The 22,499-nt window shown below is 35.4% G+C and overlaps 1 protein-coding gene across 3 annotated transcripts in view; it reads left to right on the top strand.

The window, feature by feature from the left end:
* SLC49A4 (solute carrier family 49 member 4) overlaps positions 1–22,499 on the top strand; it is an 83,653-nt gene that overhangs the window by 35,855 nt on the left and 25,299 nt on the right. For all 3 annotated transcript variants that reach the window (XM_002813214.5, XM_054551399.2, XM_054551398.2), the window contains exons 4-5: positions 4,397–4,526; positions 16,518–16,626. In XM_002813214.5, coding sequence (XP_002813260.1) covers positions 4,397–4,526; positions 16,518–16,626 — 239 coding nt within the window. The remainder of the gene's footprint in view (positions 1–4,396; positions 4,527–16,517; positions 16,627–22,499) is intronic.

Below are 22,499 nucleotides of genomic sequence, written 5' to 3'. Positions count from 1 at the left end.
CAGTACATGCAGCTCATGGTTCTCATGCAGTCAAGCAGAAGCCCCTGCTCAAAGCTTCCCAGTTACTTCTTCATTGCTTTCATGTTTGCCAATCTGCCTTTCTGAAAGACTGTCCAATGACTTCATTCTATTCAAAATACTGTACTAGAATTGTCATTTTAAAAAGTTAAAGATTCTTAAATTATTCCCGACAAAGGTAAACATAAGAAAAGTAAACTACAGATCCAGATCTCGGATGAGTATAAACACAGAAGTCCTGAACGAAAGACTAGCAAACTGATTCCAGCAACATATATCATAAAACGGATGATATACCATGACTAAATGGGATTTATCCCAGCAATGCAAGGTTGGTTTAACATTCAAAACTCAATTTATGTAATGTATCATATCAGCAGATAAAAGGGAAAAAACATGATCATCTTAAAAGATGAAGAAAAAGCATTTGACAAATCTAACACCCTTTCAATGAACTGGAAACAATCAATGAATTAGGAATAGACAGGAACTCTCTCAACCTAATAAAAAGCATCTATTGGAAACCCACAAGAGGCCTGGCACGGTGGCTCATGCCTGTAATCCCAGCACTTTGGGAGGCCGACAAGGGAGGATCACTTGAGGCCAGAAGTCTGAGACCAGCCTGGCCAACATAGCAAAACCCCATCTCTACTAAAAGTACAAAAAAAATAGCCGGACATGATGGCACATGCCTGTAATCCCAGTTACTCGGGAGGCTGAGGCACGAGAATCGTTTGAGCCTGGGAGGCAGAGGTTATAATGTGAGCCAAGATCACACCACTGCACTCCAGCCTGGGTGACAAACAAACAAACAAACAAAAAACCTGCAGGTAACATCACATTTTACTTCTAGGGTTATGAACAAGACAAAGATGTCCATTTTTCCATGCCTTTTTAAAACTGTGCTGGAGGTTCTAGGCAGTATCACTGAACAAGAAAAGCAAATGATATCCAGATTGTAAAGGAAGTAGTAAAGAATATCTCTGTTGAAAATGATGTGATCTTGAATATAGAAAATTCTCTGGAGTTCACTAAAAACTATTAGATCTAAAAAAAGAGCTTAGCAAAATTTTATGGTACAAGATTAATATGTAAAAATCAATTGTCTATATATTGGCAATGAACAATCTTAACATGCAATTCAATTTGCAATAGCATCAAAAAGAATAAAAAGTTTAGGAATAAACTTAACAAATGAAGTGCAGAACTTATAATCAGAAGACTACCACTGTTGAAAGAAATTAAAGAAGACCTAAATAAATGGAAAGACATTCCATGTTCATGTTGGGAGGTTTAATATTGTGAAGATATCCCCAAATTTATCTGCAAATATAGTGCAATCCCTTTTAAAGTCCCAGCTACCTTTGTTGCAGAAATCGACAAGGCGATGCTGAAATTTACATGGAAATGCAAAGGACCAGCAATATCCAAAACAATCTTGAAAAGGAACAAAATTGGAGAACTCACACTTCTCAACTACAAAACTTATTACAAAGCTATAAGATAGCATAGTACTGGCATAAGGATAGGCATATAAATCAGTAGAATAGAAATGAGATTCTAAAAAAGTGATACTGCCTAGAAACGCCATTACATTTATGGTCAATTGATTTTTCAGAAGGGTACCAAGATAATAAGGGAAAAAGTCTTTTCAGTAAATGGTACAGGAATAACTGAATATCCAAATTCAAAAGAATGAATTTGAACCCCCTTGTTAACTCAAACCTAAATGTAAGAGCTGAAACTATAAAACTCTTGGAAGAAAACTAACGAGTAAATCTTTATGACCTTGGATTAGGTGAAGCCTTTTTATAAAAGACACCAAAAGCACCAGTGACAAAGGAAAAAAGATAAATTAGACTTCATCACAATTTAAAACTTTTGTGCTTCAGAGAACCCAGAGAGTGAAAAAGACAGTCCACAGAATGGGAGAAAATAATTGCAAATCATATATCTGATAAGGGACTTATATCCAGATTATATAAAGCATTCTTACAACTCAACAACAGAAAGACAACACCATTAAGAAGTGGGTAAAGGACTCAAACACATTTCTCCCAAGAAAATACACAAATGTTCATCGAACACATGAAAAGATACTCCGTGTCATTAGTCATTAGGGAAATGCAAATCAAAACCATGATAAGATACACTTCACACCCAGTAGGATTGCTAGAATCAATAAAATGGAAAATAATAAAGTACTGGCAAGAAAGTGGAGCAATTAGAACCCTCATACATTCCCATATGTGGGAATGTAAAATGGTGTGGCCGCTTTGGAAACAGTTTCACAGTTCCTCAAAATATTAAACAAAGATTACCATACAATCCAGAAATTCCATTTCTAGATATATATCCAAGTGAAATGAAAACATACACCCATGTACAAATGTATACATGAGCATTATTTATAATAGCGAAAAAGTGGAAACAACCCAGATGTCTATCTACTGATAAGTGGGTGAACAAAATGTGGTATATCTGTACAATGGAATATTATTTGACAATAAAAAATACTAAAGTACTGATACATACTCCAACATGAATGACCCTTGAGAACATTATGCAAAGTCAAAGAAGCCAGTCATAAAAGACCACATATTATATGATTCCATTGATAGGAAATGTCCATAATACTCAAATCTATAGGGACTAAAAGTAGATCAGAGGTTGCCTAGGGCTGGGAGATTGAGAGTAATGGGTACAGAATTTCTTTTTGGGTTGTTGAAAAAATTCTAAAATTGATTGTGGTTATGATTGTACAATTCTGCTAGTAAATGAAAAACCACTAGATTGTGCATTTTAAATGGGTGCATTGTATGTCATGTGAATTATATCTCAGTGAAGTTGTTTACAAAAATGCCAGTAGATGGTCAAAGAATATGAATAAGGCAATCATGCAAGACGTACAGGTGGCCAATATGCATATTTTAGGTGCTCATTCAGTATTACTAATAATTAAAATAACTCTAAATTAGAACAGTTCATTAACTTCTTGTTGCTCCTCAGATTGACAAAGAATAAACAGATTGAAAACACCAAAAAAAGAAAGAAAAAAAGGAATCTGTTAACAATCTTGTGTTTAAAAAAATAGGAATCTTTAAATTTCTAACTGAATTAAACAGAATTAGCTGTGGTTAATTGTCTTATAGGAATGTTGTCCTTTTTGCTAAGAATATAGCCCTAGAATTAAAATTATCCAACTGAAAGGACCTCTAGAAATCACTAAATTCAATCCGTTTATTGGCCTGAAAGATTAAGGGATTTGTTCAGATTACAAGCTAATTAATGGCATAGACAGGTCTGTATTCCAAGTTTCCTGACTTTTCTACTAGGGCTGTGCTTTTCTACAAAATTGGACACAGTTATCAAAAGCTGGAACTTCCAAGTGCCAGAACTGTAGAGGGAAAGATTGGGATGCTAGAACCTTCCCTTCTATAATGGGGACAAATTAAGATTGTTTGAGTATTCATTTTACTTCTGATTGTTTAATACTCTACATTAGCTAGTCTTGTGTTTAAATTCTATTCTCTGTCTCTTGGTCTCTTATTTTTGGATGCTTTCTTGTTCAAATTTCCCATACAGTCTGTAAATTGGGTCTGTCTTATACAATGCATCAGACTATCCTATTATGAATCAAACAAACCTCCTATCCTGTTATTTCTTACCAGTTTTTTTTTCTGAGTGCCACACTTATTAGACAATCATCCTAGACCTGTTTCACAATCTCTTTTATAGTAAGGTACTGTTGGCTTTTAATGTTTTCTCCATAAGACAACATTTGTTTACTTCCTCAGTCTTTTTATCTGTGTGCCATAGTATCAGCATATACATCATTGTTAGTATAACCTCTTACCAATTACTTGCTGAAATTTATATCTTTATATATTCATTTTTTTTTTACTAGACTGAGCAATCTTGGCTAGATACTATATTTTGCATATCTCTATACGTCTCAGACTCAGTTGATACTTAGTAAATATTTGTTAAATAAATACCTGAGAGGCCGGGCATGGTGGCCCACACCTGTAATTCCAGCATTTTGGGAGACTGAGGCAGGAGAATGGCTTGAACATCACTTGAGCTCAGGAGTTCGAGACCAGCCTGGACAACATGGTGAGACCCTATCTCTACAAAAATAAAAAATAAAAATTAGCCTGGTATGGTGGCATGCATCTGTGGTCCCAGCTACTTGGGAGGCTGAGGCAGGAGGATCACTTGAGCCCAGGAGGTCAAGTCTGTAGTGAGCCATGTTCATGCCACTGCATTCCAGCCTGGGTGACGGAGTGAGACCCTGTTTCAAAAAAACAAATAAATACTTGAAGCCTTCAACTTTTTGTATTGCCTGGTTAACATTTTACCTATTTTTTTCTTTCAGAATTTGGAGTTGTCTGCTTAATATTTTCTGCAACACTAGCTTATTTCCCACCCCGACCTCCTCTTCCTCCCAGTGTTGCTGCAGCTAGCCAGCGGCTGAGTTACCGGAGAAGCGTTTGTAGATTATTAAGGTAAATATACTGAGAGTCACTGGATGGCTTTGACTGACACCTTCAAGATAACTTCAGATTTTTAAAAAATAGGATAGTAATTTTTCAGCAACCTATTAATTAGGTTGTAAGTAATTGGTAAAATACTAGTTGAATATTTTAGATTTCCTACCAGAAATCTATCTTGAAAAATCACCAAAAACAAAAACCTCTATAATTTTTGCCTTCTCTACATATCACCTATTCTATTATTTGCTTGATGTTTTAAAAATCAAAGATTTTATTTTTCTTAAATAATTTTCTTTTTTAAAGAATCCCATATCATACAATAGTGTCTGTGAAATCATGAATTCTATGAATTTTTCCTAATATGCACATTATTTTAATTTATTATGTATTTGTTAAGGCATATTAAAATAAGCAGGTGCTAGTCAATACAAAGTGAATAAAATAAATAATATTATTCACATATCACCTGAAATCATTTTCTGTACCAGCAGTAGGATCATACTTTAAGAAACCAAATATATTATTTAATTTTATTGGTATAACTTAAGTATAGTTAGATTAAACTCTACTCTTGAAGGCTCAAATGCCCAGTACTGAATTTAATCCTTGGGATATATAAAACACCACTATTGATTATGATTTGCAGTTGGACTACTAGACTTTGTCATTTGAAATTTTTTCACAGTTAGTTGTGATGAGTTTTTATTGATTCTTCAACAACTCTCTCTAAATTGGTTCTTTCTTTTCTTGGGTTCCTCTCCCCAGATGGTAAGTTTCTTGTGGTCAAGAAGTAGTGTCTATGTCTTTACGTCTGCTGCAGTAATGCTGTCCAGTAGGAATAAAATGCAAGCCACATAAGTAATCTTACATTTTCTGATAGTCTTCAATAAATTTTTAAAAATCAAAATCATATCAAGTATCTTCTCTGACCACAGTGGAATAAAACTAGAAATCAACTCCAAAAGGAACCCTCAAAACTATACAAACACATGGAAATTAAACAATCTGCTCCTGAATGATTTTTGGGTTAACAATGAAATCAAGATGAAAATTAAATTCTTTAACATGGACCATAATAGTGATATAAGTTATTAAAACTTCTGGGATACAGCAAAAGCAGCGCTAAGAGGAAAGTTTATAGTACTAAATGCCTGCATTGAAAAGTCTGAAAGATTGCAAATTGACAACCTAATGTCACACCTCAAGAAACTAGAGAAACAATAACAAACCAAAACCAAAGCTAGCAGAAAAAAAGAAAAAAGCAAAGATCATAGCAGAACTAAATAAAATTGAAACAAAAAAGACAAAAGATCAATAAAACAAAAAGTTGGCTATTTGAAAAGATAAACAAAATTGATACCCCATTAGCTAGATTAACCAAGAAAAGAAGATTCAGTTAAGCTCAATTAAAAATGAAAATGGAGACGTTACAGCCAACACCACAGAAATACAAAAGATCATTCAAGACTACTATGAACACCTCTATGGACACAAACTAGAAAATCTAGAGGAAATGGATAAACTTCTGGAAACATACAACCCTCCTAGATTAAATCAGGAAGAAATAGAAATCCTGAACAGACCAATAATGATTGATTCAGTAACTTAAAAATTGCCAACCAAGAAAAGATCATGGTCAGATTGGCCAGATGGATTCACAGTTGAATTCTACCAGACTTTCAAAGAAGAATTGATACCAATCCTACTAAAACTATTCCAAACGATTGAGAAAGCAGGAATCCTCCGTAACTCATTTTATGAAGCCATCACCCTGATACCAAAACCAGATTGAGAAAGAGGGACTCCTCCCTAACTCATTCTATGAAGCCAGTGTCACCCTGATACCGAAACCGGAAAAAGACATAACAAAAAAGAAAACTACAGGCCAATAGCCTTGATGATCATAGATACAAAAATCCTTAATAAAAACACTAGCTTACTGAATCCAACAGCACATCAGACAGATGATACACCATGATCAAGTGGGTTTCATACCAGAGATTGTTTAAAATACGCAAGTCAAATGTGATATATCACATAAACAGAATTAACAACAAAAACAATATGATCATAATAGATGCAGAAAAAGCATTCAGTAGCATCTCTTTATGATTAAAAACCCTCAACAAACTAGGCATAGAAGGGACATACTTCAAAATAAAAGCTGTATATGACAAACCCACAGCCAACATCATACTGAATGGGAAAACTTGAAAGTATTTCCCCTGAGAACTGGAACAAGACAAGGATGCCCACATTCACCACTTCAGTTCGAAACTACTAGAAGTCCTAGCCAGAACAGTGAGGCAACTGACAGAAATAAAGGGCATCCAAATTGGAAAAAGAGGAAGTCAAACTATCACTGTTTGCCAATGATATGATCATATACCTAAAAAACCCTAAAGACTCTTCCAGCAGACTCCTAGGTTTGATAAATGAATTCAGTAAACTCTCAGGTTACAAAATCAGTGTACACAAATCAGTAGCACTGCTCTACACCAACAACGAGAAAGCCGAGAATCAAATGAATAACTCAGTCCCCTTTACAATAGCTGCAAAAAAATTAAAATACCTAGGAATATTCTTAACCAAGGAGGTGAAATATCTCTACAAGAACTACAAAACACTGCTGAAAGAAATCATAGATGCCCATTCAGTATGATATTGGCTGTGGGTTTGTTTTGAGATACATTCCATCAATACCTAATTTATTGAGAGTTTTTAGCATGAAGGGTTGTTTAATTTTGTCAAAGGCCTTTTCTGCATCTATTGAGATAATCATGTGGTTTTTGTCTTTGGTTCTGTTTATATTCTGGATTACATTTATTGATTTGCATATGTTGAACCAGCCTTGCATCCCAGGGATGAAGCCCACTTGATCATGGTGGATAAGCTTTTTGATGTGCTGCTGGATTCGGTTTGCCAGTATTTTATTGAGGATTTTTGCATCGATGTTCATCAAGGATATTGGTCTAAAATTCTCTTTTTTGGTTGTGTCTCTGCCAGACTTTGGTATCAGGATGATGCTGGCCTCATAAAATGAGTTAGGGAGGATTCCATCTTTTTCAATTGATTGGAATAGTTTCAGAAGGAATGGTACTAGCTCCTCTTTGAACCTCTGGTAGAATTTGGCTGTGAATCCATCTGGTCCTAGGAGTGTTCCCTTTGAAAATGGGCACAAGACAGGGATGCCCTCTCTCACCACTCCTATTCAACATAGTGTTGGAAGTTCTGGCCAGGGCAATCAGGCAGGAGAAGGAAATTAAGGGTATTCAATTAGGAAAAGAGGAAGTCAAATTGTCCGTGTTTGCAGATGACATGATTGTATATCTAGAAAACCCCATCGTCTCAGCCTAAAATCTCCTCAAGCTGATCAGCAACTTCAGCAAAGTCTCAGGATACAAAATCAACATAAAAAATCACAAGCATTCTTATACACCAATAACAGACAAACAGAGAGCCAAATCATGAGTGAACTCCCATTCACAATTGCTTCAAAGAGAATAAAATATCTAGGAATCCAACTTACAAGGGATGTGAAGGACCTCTTCAAGGAGAACTACAAACCACTGCTCAATGAAATAAAAGAGGATACAAACAAATGGAAGAACATTCCATGCTCATGGGTAGGAAGAATCAGTATCGTGAAAATGGCCATACTGCCCAAGGTAATTTATAGATTCAATGCCATGCCCATCAAGCTACCAATGACTTTCTTAACAGAATTGGAAAAAACTACTTTAAAGTTCATATGGAACCAAAAAAGAGCGCGCATTGCCAAGTCAATCCTAAGCCAAAAGAACAAAGCTGGAGGCATCGTGTGACCTGACTTCAAACTATACTACAAGGCTACAGTAACCAAAACAGCATGGTACTGGTACCAAAACAGAGATATAGACCAATGGAACAGAACAGAGCCCTCAGAAATAATGCCGCATATCTACAACTATCTGATCTTTGACAAACCTGACAAAAACAAAAAATGGGGGAAGGATTCCCTATTTAATAAATGGTGCTGGGAAAACTGGCTAGCCATATGTAGAAAGCTGAAACTGGATCCCTACCTTACACCTTATACAAAAATTAATTCAAGATGGATTAAAGACTTAAATGTTAGACCTAAAACCATAAAAACCCTAGAAGAAAACCTAGGCAATACCATTCAGGACATCGGCATGGGCAAGGACTTCATGTCTAAAACACCAAAAGCAATGGCAACAAAAGCCAAAATTGACAAATGGGATCTAATTAAACTAAAGAGCTTCTGCACAGCAAAAGAAACTACCATCAGAGTGAACAGGCAACCTACAGAATGGGAGAAAATTTTTGCAGCCTACTCATCTGACAAAGGGCTAATATCCAGAATCTACAATGAACTCAAACAAATTTACAAGAAAAAAACAAACAACCCCATCAAAAAGTGGGCGAAGGATATGAACAGACACTTCTCAAAAGAAGACATTAATGCAGCCAAAAGACACATGAAAAAATGCTCGTCATCACTGGCCATCAGAGAAATGCAAATCAAAACTACAATGAGATACCATCTCACACCAGTTAGAATGGCGATCATTAAAAAGTCAGGAAACAACAGGTGCTGGAGAGGATGTGAAGAAATAGGAACACTTTTACACTGTTGGTGGGACTGTAAACTAGTTCAATCATTGTGGAAGTCAGTGTGGCGATTCCTCAAGGATCTAGAACTAGAAATACCATTTGACCCAGCCATCCCATTACTGGGTATATACCCAAAGGATTATAAATCATGCTGCTATAAAGACACATGCACACGTATGTTTATAGCGTCACCATTCACAATAGCAAAGACTTGGAACCAACCTAAATGTCCAACAACGATAGACTGGATTAAGAAAATGTGGCACATATACACCATGGAATACTATGCAGCCATAAAAAATGATGAGTTCATGTCCTTTGTAGGGACATGGATGAAACTGGAAACCATCATTCTCAGCAAACTCTTGCAAGGACAAAAAACCAAACACCGCATGTTCTCACTCATAGGTGGGAATTGAACAGTGAGAACACATGGACACAGGAAGGGGAACATCACACACCGGGGACTGTTGTGGGGTCGGGGGAGCGGGGAGGGATAGCGTTAGGAGATATACCTAATGCTGAGTGACGAGTTAATGGGTGCAGCACACCAACGTGGCACATGTATACATATGTAACAAACCTGCACATTGTGCACATGTACCCTAAAACTTAAAGTATAATAATAATAAAATAAAAGAAAAGAAATCATAGATGACACAAAAAATGGAAACACATTCCATGTTCATGGATTGGAAGAATCAATATTGTGAAAATGACCATACTGCCCAAAGCAATCTACAGATTCAGTGCAGTTACTATCAAAATACCAACATCATTTTTCACAGAATTAGAAAAAAAATCCTAAAATTCATATGTAACCAAAAAAGGCTCCAAATAGCCAAAGCAATCCTAAGTAAAAGGAACAAATCTGGAGGCATCACATTACCTGACTTCAAATTATACTACAAGGGTATAGTTACTAAAACAGCATGGTACTGGTATAAAAGTAGTCAATGGAACAGTCCAGTGGAACAGAACAGAGAATTCAGAAATGAGGCCAAATACATACAACCAACTAATCTTCAACAAAGCATACAAAAACATAAATTGGAGAAAGGACACCCTATTTAATAAATAGTTCTGGGAAAACTGGCAAGCCACAAGTAGAAGAATGAAACTGGATCCCTATCTCTCACCTTATACAAAAATAAGCTCAAGATGGATCAAAGACTTAAATATAAGATCTGAAACCATAAAAATTCTAGAAGATAATGTCAGAGAAACACTTCTGGACATTGGCCTAGGCAAAGAATTCATGACTAATACCCCAAAAGCAAATGCAACAAAAACAAAAATAAATAAATGGGACCTAATTAAACAAAAAGTTTCTGTACAGCAAAAGAAGTAATCATCAGAGTAAACAAACAGCCCACAGAATGGGTGAAAATATTTGCAAACTCTGTATCTGACAGGAGACTAATATCTAGAATCTACAAGGAACTCAAACAGATCAGCAAGAAAAAAAAAATCTCATCAAAAAGTGGGCAAGTGACATGACCAGAAGACATTTCTCAGAAGAAGACATACAAACAGCCAACAAACATAGGAAAAAATGCTCAACATCACTAATCATCAGGGAAATGCACATTAAAACCACAATTAGATACCACCTTACCCCTGCAAGAATAGCCATTATTAAAAAGTCAAAAAACAATAGATGTTGACATGGGTGTGGTGAAAAGGGAATACTTGTACACTGCTGGTAGGAATGTGAGTTAGTACCACCTCTACGCAAAACAGTATGGAGATTCCTTAAAGAACTAAAAGGAGATCTACCATTCAACCCAGCAATCCCACTACTGGTGTCTACCCAAAGGAAAAGAGTCTTTATATGAAAAAGACATACGCACATGCACATACATGTTTGTACCAGCACAATTTGCAATGCCAAAGATATGGAACCAACCTAAGTGCCCATTGACCAATGAGCAGGAAAAGAAAATGAGTATATATACACCATAGAACACTACTCAGCCGTAAAAAAGAACAAAATAATGCTTTTTACATCAACTTGTAGGGAGCTGGAAGCCATTATTCTAAGTGAAGTAACTCAGGAATGGAAAATCAAACACTGTATGTTCTCACTTATAAGTGGAAGCTAAGCTATGGGTAGGCAAAGACAGAGTGGTATGGTGGACTTTGGAGACTCAGAATGGGGAGGATGGCGGAGAGTGAAGGGTATCAAACTCCATATTGGGTACACTGTACACTACTCAGGTGGCAGGTGCACCAAAATCTCAGACTTCACCGCTATCCAATTCATCCTTGTAACCAAAAATCATTTGTACCCCAAAAGCTATTGAAATTTTTAAAAATTTGTTTTAATTTTTTGTATATTTGGGATAAAAATCTTTGAAAATTTTTAATAATCTTATTTTAACAGGAAAAATAAGTAATATTAATTAGAAATAAGTAAAATTAATAAGTAAAATTAGTTTTAAGAAATGAGTAAAATCAATTTTAGTAGCATATTGTTTAACCAAGCATATCTAAAACATTATTTTAACATGTAATCAATATTAAAACTTATTAATGAGATATGTTATTCATATAACATCTTTGATATCCAGTGGATATTTTGCACTTAAAGAACATGTCAATTTGGACATTAAATTTTTACTGGAAATACTTGATTTCCAGTAGAATTAAGTGGAATAATTCAGATATCACTAAATTTACAGTTGAAAAAGTATTCATTGAGCAATGTCTCTTGTATTGCACTGTTTATCCTAAGTTAAAAATAAATAATTAGTTTTTGAAATTTTGAATCAACAGATATTTGCTATCGTTAGAAAGGATCTTACATTCTATAGGCCATTGTTTGGGGCTTAATTGCAGATCTAACACTTCTGTAGAATACTATTTTTATTCTTTTCCTCGTAATTTTTAACAAATTTCCATAGCTAAAAACAATTCCTTTACCATCTCTTCATCTAAAATGCTTTTCTTTTTGTACAAAGATCCAAACTGTTTTATAGCTGGCCAAATTATAAGTTCAGATCTGTTAAAAATCATTTAAATGTTCGTGGGACATTTAATTCTGATTTCAGGCAACTAATTTTGATTCTTTTTTGATCTGAAAAGAAACGTCTATAAAATTGACCATGTGTTTGCTAAAATGTCTTTTAATATTATTCACTTAATTATTCTAAACTTTTTTTCCACAGCAGACATTTTATTTTGCTCTGCTGTAGCAAATTGTAATTGCCATTCATTGTGAAGTTTGCAACATGCCTTCTTCTATTTTGGTCTCTTCTTTCTACAGGAAATATTCAAATACGCAAATTACAATTTCACATGTCACATCAGTGTGTAGAAAAAAATAATTAGAACTGAATCCATTCATTGACACCAATATCAGTGATGGATTGTAATACTAGAGACAACACATGCCCCAGTGTGCACACTATAATAATATCTTAGTGTGGCAGCTGTTAAAGTAAAATGTACTCCTACCAAACAGAGTTATGTTTAATGGAAAAGTAACTTTCACTGCTTCTGCTTCAAATTTAGATTTAAATTAGTTAAAATGAAATAAAATTAAAAACTCAGTTCCTTGGTTGCACCAGCCACATTTCAAATGCTATGTAATATTGTTTTTCAAACTTTGGTTTACAGCCAACTAATTCAGTGAGGTGACAGCCATTTTCTTTAAGCAAAATAGAATGGAATAAAATAGAATAGAAAATATTATTTCATCACATGTAATAAAGATACCTTCTTTTAGACTTTTGTTTCAGTATATATGTTGCATATAGGTAGGTCACAAAGTAAAAATAAATTTCTTCCTCTGGGTACAGTAAAAAGTTTTTGAAAATCACTTCTCTATAGCACATAGTACATTGCCTTTCACATAATAGGTTAAAAAAAATGTTAGGTTGAATTGTGATTAGTGGCACACATTTGTAAGATGATAGTTTAAAATGGTCGTTTTTTAAAAACAATGCCACTTAAGTAAATTTTTTTCCATGCAAACCTAGCTGCAGATGTTAGATAGCAATAGAGAAAGGAAATGAGTCACTGAAGGATTTTAAGCCAAGAAGTTATGTACAGGATTGCAGATGTTAGATAGCAATAGAGAAAGGTAGAGAGGTAGATTGGGGTCATATTATGACGTACTAATAATTTTGGACTATTCTGTAGGAAATAATGAGTCACTGAAGGATTTTAAGCCGAGGAGTTATGTACAGGATTGTTCTGACAAGGAAAAACAGTTAACTTAAAATTGTCCCCCCAACCTTTTGACTTGTGTTTACTTCTAATTACCCTAGAGTCAAACTCTTCATTCTGTTTAAACCGTAAAGTGTAAGATCTTCCTTCTCTATAAAGAGTCCTTTTCACCAGTACCTAACATTCCTTTGTCTTTTATTGCTTACTCTGCACGAATGCCAGCTTCTACCTTTGGGCTCTCCAGGGGAGTTCTGTGGGCCTGCCATGCCCCATTCCCTTCCTACCAGTGTAATTACCCCCAGTCTCTTATTGAATTCCTGAAATCATTGCTTTCTGAGTTAATCAGATTATTTGCCAGCACGTAAACACGTTTACTCATCTATTTTTTTGTCGTTTATATTTCCTGCTCCCATTTCCCTCCCCCAACCCAGGCCACCTCTCAGATGCCTTTAATGTGTATCTCTTTGTCTCTGTGCTTTTGCAGTATGTGTACTGTTTTGTATGCATCTATGTTTAATTCATCTAAATTATGCCGTATTGTGGATATCATTCTGTTTGACATTTTTCACTAAGCACTACATGGTTTTTTTTTTTTAGCTTTTCATTTGGGAATGTTACAGTAATATACAAAGGTAGAATAGTATAACCCCTGTAAGTCGGTATCAACAATTGTCAGTGAGTTTACAACCAGTCTTGTTTCATCTTTGTACCACACACTTCCCACTTCCCACCTTCCTGCATCATGAAACAAATCCCAGATGACAACTCCATTTCATCCAGAAATATTTCAATATGTGCAATATATGTCAAAAATAGACTCTTTTTAACATATAATGCCATTATTTTAACTAAAAACTTTTAAATAATAATTTGCTAATATCGAATCAGTGTTTAAATTTTCAATTATCTCATAAACATTTAACAGTTTGTTTGAACAGTTTCCACATTAGGGCCACACATTGCAATTGGTCCAAAATGCCTTAGAATCTATAGGTTTCCTTAACATGGCTCTTTGTTTCTTATAATTTAATTGTTGAGGAGCCAGCACTTTTATTCCCAACATCTGGATTTTGTTGATTTCTTCATTGTATAGTTTGACATGTTCCCCTCTCCTTTATGTTTCCTGTAAAGTATGTTGTGATTCAGGTTTTATTTTTGCTTTTGTTTTTGTTTTACAAGACCGCTTCGTAAGTGATGCTGCTTCCTTTCATCAGGAGGCATATAATATCTGGACAACTCTCATTTTGTGATGTTAGCACTCTGTTTCAAGATGCACCCCTGCTGCTGTGTGTACACCTACTTCTTTGTACTCCATGGTATTAATCTATCACATTTCATCTACTCATTCTCATTGTGTACCCAGATTGCCTCCAATTTATTGTTACCATAAACACTACTGCAGTGACATCCTCATGCACATCACCATAGACCTGAAAATTTCTTTGGAAAATAGACCCTGTAACATGATTGCTAGAATAACAAGTTTATTCTAGATTTTTAATTTGTTACAATGTTTCCTTTTATTTCTCATTCACAGCAATTTTCGATTTTTGATAGTCTAAGCTTAATTTGTCAAGTGCTGCCAGATTGTAGTGATGTGATCATAGCACACAGTAACCACCTGCCTCAGCCTCGCGATTAACTGGGATTACAGGTGCACACCACTATACCTGGCTAATTTTTATATATTTTTATAGAGGTGAGGTCTCACTATCTTGTCCAGGCTAATCTTGAACTCCTGGCCTCAAGTGATTCTCCTACCTCGGTCTCCCAAAGTGCTGAGATTACAGGCATGAGCCACCATACCTGGCCAGAGCTTTTTTTAAACTACCTATTCATTTGATGAAATAATATTGGTTATCTGTATAATAAACATTGAGAATTTTAAACAATATGAACAAAATATTATTCTTATAAAAATAAAAAATTTCAAGAAGTGAGCCAGGTGCAGTGTCTCACGCCTGTAATCCCAGAACTTTGGGAGGCTGAGGTGGGTGGATCACCTGAGGTCAGGAGTTCGAGGCCAACCTGGCCAATATGGCAAAACCCTGTCTCTACTAAAAATACAAAAATTAGCTGGGTGTGCTGGCAGGTGCCTGTAATTCCAGCTCTTTGGGAGGCCGAGTCAGGAGAAGCACTTGAACCTGGGAGGCAGAGGTTGCAGTGAGCCGAGATCACACCATTGCACTCCAGCCTGGGCGACAAGAGTGGAACTCCATCTTAAAAAAAAAAAATTTCAAGAAGCTTGAATTTATTAACTGACAGATTTTTTCTTTTATAAAGCTTGCCACTTTGAGCTTCTTGAAGAATATATATATATACATGTACATACACATATTGTATGTATATGTGTATATATAGTTATTCATATGTGTATATGTGTTTATAGATACATATATATTTTTTAACTTTTAGGCTCAGGGTACATGTGCAGATTTATTACATGAGTAAATTCCACGTCATGGGGGTTTGGTGTACAGATTATTTTGTTACCCGGATAATAAGCATAGTATCCAATAGGTAGTTTTTCTGTCCTCACCCTCCTCCCACCCTGCACCCTCAAGGTGGTCCCAGTGTCTGTCGTTCCCTTCTTTGTGTCCATATGTACTTGATGTTTAGCTCCCACTGATAAGTGAGAACATGTGGTATTTGCTTTTCTGTTCTTGTGTTAGTTTTCTTAGGATAATAGCCTCCTGCTCCATCCGTGTTGCTGCAAAGGTTGTGATCTTGTTCTTTTTTATGTCTGTGGAGTATTCCATGGTGTATTTGTAGCACATTTTCTTTATCCAGTCTACCATTTATGGCCATTTAGGTTGATTCCACGTCTTTGCTATTGTGAATAGTGCTGCAGTGAATACACGCGTGCATGTGTTTTTATAGTAGAGTGATTTATATTCCTTTGGGTATATACCCAATAATGGATTGCTGGGTCAAATGGTAATTCTCTTTTAAGTTCTTTTAGAAATTGCCAAACTGCCTTCCATGGTGGCTGAACCAATTTACACTTCAACCAGCAGTGTATATGCATTTCCTTTTCTCTGCTACCTTCCCAGCACGTTTTTGTTTTTTTTTTTTTTTTGAGTTTTTAATGCCATTCTGCAGGTATTTTCTGATTCTGGTGTTCCAGTTTCCAAATGACATACATTTTTCATGACTAAGTTTATTCTAGATTTTTAATTTGTTACAATGTTTCCTTTTATTTCTCATTCACAGCAATTTTCGATTTTTGATGATTGCTTTAGCATATGCCATACCACTTGGTGTATTTGCTGGCTGGTCTGGAGTTCTGGACTTAATTTTAACACCAGCACATGTCAGCCAAGTAAGTATTTTATTTCTTTATATGTTGTAGGTCTTTTCGTTCATTAATTTATAAATACTGGTTACATGTTCTTGGTTTTAGCTTCAAGGACTGGGTAAAACATTGTCCTATACCATTGTTGCAAAAGCAAGATCTTTATGGAATAGGTAAAAAATAATGTTGATTTTCCTCCTTGATTTTGACAATAGTTGTGAATTTCACATTTCCGTGGGTATTATTAATGATACTACTGGCTTTTTAAAAAAGGAAGGAAATCTTAGTTTTGTTGACTCCATTCTTTATCCTTGCTTCGTACCTTATAAAGATTAAGATCCCATCATCAAATATATAGTTATTTCTTAATCTAGTTTCTGACTTTATCTCTGGGTTCCAAATAAGGGTATTTCATTTCTTTAAAAATAACCATTTCACCTATATGCTTGATGCCATCCATTCCTTCTCTTTGCTTCCAGATAGCATGGTAGAAAGGAGGAGAGAGAAATTTGGAGAGGTAAATAGAAGAAAACACACTGCTGTGATATTCTATTGTATGAGTAAAAAAAAAAAAAACAATTTGTCTATTCTGCTTTTGGTGAACATTTGGATTGTTAACCATTTTTGACAGCCACAAACAATGCTATATTAACACTTTTGTACATGTCTCTGTGCACCTCTATACACAATTCTACTGGATACATATCTAGGAATGGAACTGCTGGGTATAGTGTATGCTACTTTGGTAGATGATGCCAAATTTCTCCAAAGTGGTGGTATCCATGTGTAATCCTACCAGCAAAAATTTCTCATCATCCCACATCATTTGCCACTTGTGTGATAATATTAGTCGTTTTCACTTTAGACTTGCTGATAGCTGTGCAGTTGTATGCCATCATAGTGACTTCTGTGGTGTCTTTTCAGTGTGAATTGGATATTTTGAATATCTTTTTCTTGTGACATACTAGTTTGAGTCTCTTGCCCACTATTGGGCTGCCTTTTTCTTACTGATACGTAAAGAAGAGAGCTGTGCAGAAGGGGGCTCCCCAGAGGACTTTGGGGGACTCCAGTAATCTTTGGCTGAGAAATGGACCATGTAAAGGGCAGAGCTACTAGAGGCTTAACAGAGAGAGTGGTATGGGTTGAAAGCAGAACAAAGATAGAAGACATCAAGATTGTCTTGGAGTTCTGGCCCAACCAGAATGGTAACACCTCATTCACACTTGTTAACCAGAATAGCCAAACTGTAGAATCAAGGACCATGCCCTAGATAGAGGAAGCCTTACTCTAGTTTAGACCCATCATAAACAAAGACAAAAATCTGAAGAGGAGAGAGTTTGGAGATCTATCCTTATAAAGCACAAAATGAGGCCTACACATGCTAAAGGTGATCAAGCAATAATTGAACTGCTTACTGGAAGAAAAGTCAACCATCGTAGAAAAGATAAAAGAAACTAGAATCTCTTTATTGTATCCACAACATACAGTGTACAATTTTTTTTTTTTTTTTGGATGGAGTCGCTCTCTGTCGCCCAGGCTGGAGTGCAGTGGCGCGATCTCAGCTCACTGCAAGCTCTGACTCCCGAGTTCACGCCATTCTTCTGCCTCAGCCTCCTGAGTAGCTGGGACTGCAGGTGCCTGCCACGCCTGGCTAATTTTTTTGTATTTTTAGTAGAGACGGGGTTTCACCATGTTAGCCAGGATGGTCTCAATCTCCTGACCTCGTGATCCGCCCACCTCAGCCTCCCAAAGTGCTGGGATTACAGGCGTGAGCCGCCGCACCCGGCCCAGTATACAATTAAAAAAAAAATGCATTAGACATGTAAAGAAACAGGAAAATATGACCCCTATTTGGCTGGGTGCGGTGGTCTTAAATATAAATAAATAAAATTTAAAAAATTTAAAAAACAATCATTAGAAACCAACTCTTAGATACTCTAGATGTTGGATTTAGCAGACTGAGGCTGTATAATGCAGAAAAGAGAAAGATAAATCTTTGCTTGCTCCAAGTTCATAAATATGTTATCTTGTACAACTGTGTCATCCTGTATAGTAGCTACTAGCCACATTCAAAATAAACTTCAAACTTAATTGAAATTTAAACCAATTGAAGTGAAATAAAAGTAAAAAATCACTTCTTTAGTTGCAGTAACACTTTTCAAGTGCGGGATAGCCACATGAGACTAGCAGCTACCATTTTGCACAGTGTAGATAGAGAGCATTTCTGTCATCAAAGAACATTCTATTGGATTCTATTGGACAGTGCTGTTCTAGAGCTTTGTTCTTTTACCTGTCACATTTACCTAGAATTTAAACCTAGGATTGATTTTGTACTTATATTATAAGATAGGTGTTAAGTTTCTTTTTTCCCCATAGATATTTGTTAACCTAATATTGGTGTTTGAAAAGATCATTTTTTTTCTTCACTGCCCTCTATTCATCTTTGTTGTAAGCAAGTCTCCTTATATACACGGGTGTATTTCTAGACTTTATTCCTTTAGTCTGTCTGTCCCTGCACCAATACCAAATTGTGTTATTTATACTAGTGTTATAAATGAGTACTAGTTTTGATATTTAGTAAATTTCTCCCTTTATTGGGATTTCTGTTAGAGTTTTTATATCTACAGATCATTTTCAAAATTAACTCCTTTATAATATTTGAGTTTTCTGAACCATGATCATTATATTTCTCCTCATTTACTTAGGTCCCAATGTCTCTGAATGATACTTTATAATTTTCAGCAAAGATAACTTCTATGTGTTTGTTAGCTTTATTCTCAGGTATTTGATACTTTTCGAAGCTATTGAAATTAGCGGCTTTTAAAATTTTTATTTTATTTTTCTTATTTTTAAAATTGATGTGTAATTGTTGTACATATTTGGGGGGATATATAATATTTTGATACCTGTACACGGTGTATAATGATCAAATTGGTAAGAGTGCTATCCACCTCAAACATTTATTTTTTCTTTGTGTTGGGAAACTTACAACTCTTCTCTTCTAGCTGTTTTGAAATATACAATAAGTTATTGTTAACTATAATTTCCCTACTGTACTATCAAGTACTAGAACTCACTCTTTCTATCTAACTGTATTTTTGTACCCCTTAACCAACTTCTCTTCATCCTCCCACCCTTCTTAATCAGCAGCTGGTAACTATCATTCTACATTCTGCTTTCCTGAAATCCACCTTTTTAGTTCCCACATATGAGTGAGAACTTGCAATATTTGTCTTTCTATACCTGGCTTATTTCACTTAACATGATTTCACTTAACATCCAGGTTGCAAATAACAGGATTTCATTCTTTTTTGTGACTGAATAATATTCCATTGTATATATATCCGATATTTTCTTGATGCATTCATCTGTTGATGACACTTAGGTTGTTTCCAAACCTTGGCTATTGTGCTGCAATAAACATGGGAATGCAGATTTCTTTTTTATATACTGATTTTATATACTGATTTTTATATACTGATTTCCTTTCTATTGGGTATATACCCAGAAATGGGATTGCTACATCATATGATAGTTCTATTTTTCTTTTTCTACGGAACCTCTGTACTGTTTTCCATAATGGCTGTACTTCTTTAATTTCCACCAGCAGTGTCCAAGCACTCCCCCTTCTCTGTGTCCTTGTCAGCAATTGGTACTTTCTGTCTTTTTGGTGATAGCTTTCCTAACTGGGGTGAGATGCTATTCATTGTAGTTTTGATGTACGTTTCCCTGATTATTAGTGATGTTGAACATTTCTTTTTGTATATTTGTTGGCCATTGTATGTCTTCTTTTGAGAAATGTCTATTCAGATCTTTTGCTCATTTTTTAATTGGATTTTTTTTTTGCTGTTGAGTTGCTTGGGTTCCTTATAGATAGATAGTGGTTATTAATCCCTTGTTGGATGTATAGTTTGTGAATATTTCTCCCATTCTGTAAGTTGTCTCTTCCCTCTGTTGTTTCCTTTGCTGTTCAGAAGCCTTTTAGCTTTATGTAATCCCATTTGTCTGATTTTGCTTTTGTTGCCTGTGTTTTTGAGGCTGTACTCAAAAAATCTGTGTCCAGACCAGTGTCCTGTAGTGTTCCCCCAATGTTTTCTTTTAGTAGTCTCATAGTTTCAAGTCTTACATTGAACCCTTTTCCCTTTTAGAAAAAAAAAAAAAAGTGCAGCTTGCTGCCAGCACTCATTTAATTTTATATAAACATGCTCTTTGATGCTGAAGCAAATCTGACTGACTTTCAATATGAAAATATAAAAACTGTTCTTGGAGTTATTTCTAAATAGAACTAACATCAGAATCATCTGAATCATCAGAATCGTCTATTTCAGAAAAATCGGATTCGTCAAATAAATCTCTAGCCAACGACTGTTTGAGAACGATGTTAACATCACACGTAGGAATGCTCCTTTTTCTAGGATTTGACATTTTCAGCAGTTGAGAATTACTATATTTTGTAAATGGAAATACCACTACTAAAAACAGAATGCTGTAAGTAGAATGATGTCTTTTGTCTCCAAAGTTGATATACTAAGAGTGATGTGAAAATAGTCGTAAAAGCAAGATAGTTCATGGCAAAGATATCTTGGGGTAAATGCTGCAGCTGCAAAAGCGCCTCTGGCGAGTATTCTCAGGGCAAACAGGAAAAGGATTAAATCTTTAATCCATTTTGAGTTGATTTTTTTTTTTTGAGACAGCATCTTGCCCTGTTGCCCAGGCTGGAGTGCAGTGGCAGAAGCATGGCCCACTGGAGCCTCAACTTCTTGGGTTTAAATGATCCTTCCACCTCAGCCACCCAAGTAGCTAGGGCTACAGGTGCACACCACCATGCCCAGCTAATTTTTTTAAGTTTTGTAGAGATGAAGTCTCTATGTTTCCCAGGCTGGTCTGAAACTCCTGAGCTCAAACAATCCTTACACTTTGGCCTCCCAAAGTGTGGGCCATGTTGGGCCATCTTTGTGTTTTAGTTGGAATATTTGGTGCATTTACATTTAATACAATTACTGACAAGTTTGGGTTTAGACCTGCCATCTTACTATTGGTCTTTATTTTGTTCAGCCCTGTCTATTCTTTTTGTCATCTTTCCTACCTTCTGGGTTAAGTATTTTTTATTACTTTAATTTCCCCCCACTCTATTAGCTTGGCAGTTATAGCCTCTTTTACTATTTAATGATTACCCTAAAAAGTACAGAATGCACACTTGACTTATCAAATTAGAATTTTACCTTTTCTAGGATAATCTAAGGTTTTTAGAACCCTTTAACTTCATTTAACCCTCTCCCATCTTTCGGGCTATTACTGTCATATATTTTAACTGCACAAGACATTATTGTTTACACAGTTGATATTCATTGACTCGAATTTATCTTCATGTTTACTCATTTTGTTCTTTATTTCTTTATCTTCAGTCTTCAAATCTGTAATCATTTTTCTTCTATCTAAAGAGCACCCATTAGTGTTTTTGTTTGTTTATTGTACAGGTCTGTGGGTGACAAATTCTTTAGTTTGGGGTTTGCATTTTATTTTGTTGTTGGTTTTGGTCTAAAAATGTCTTCATTTTATCTTCATTTTTAGAGTTTTTCTGTTGTTGAGCATAGAATTATTGGTTGACAGTCATTTTCTTTTGGTTCTTTGAAAAAAAAAAATTCTGTTTTCTTCTGGCTTCCGTTGTTTTAATTGAGAAGTTAGTGCTCAAATTTAAAAGCTGGCTTCTTTTAAGATTTTCTGCATATCATTGGTTTTAGCAGTTTTGCTTTGATATGATGTAACTAGGTGGCATTTTTTTTCTAAATTTATTCTACTTGAGGTTTACACAACTTATTGAATGTTGTCTTGTTAGCTTGATGTCTCTCATTAATTTCTGAAAATTTCTAGTCAGTGTCTCTTCAAAACTTGTGCTCTGT

This window comes from Pongo abelii, chromosome 2 (assembly GCF_028885655.2).
Source record: "Pongo abelii isolate AG06213 chromosome 2, NHGRI_mPonAbe1-v2.0_pri, whole genome shotgun sequence".
In the NCBI taxonomy this organism is placed as follows: domain Eukaryota; kingdom Metazoa; phylum Chordata; class Mammalia; order Primates; family Hominidae; genus Pongo; species Pongo abelii.
The sequence above is the reverse complement of the archived record's forward strand: the minus strand, read 5'-3'. Positions and strand labels throughout refer to the sequence as shown.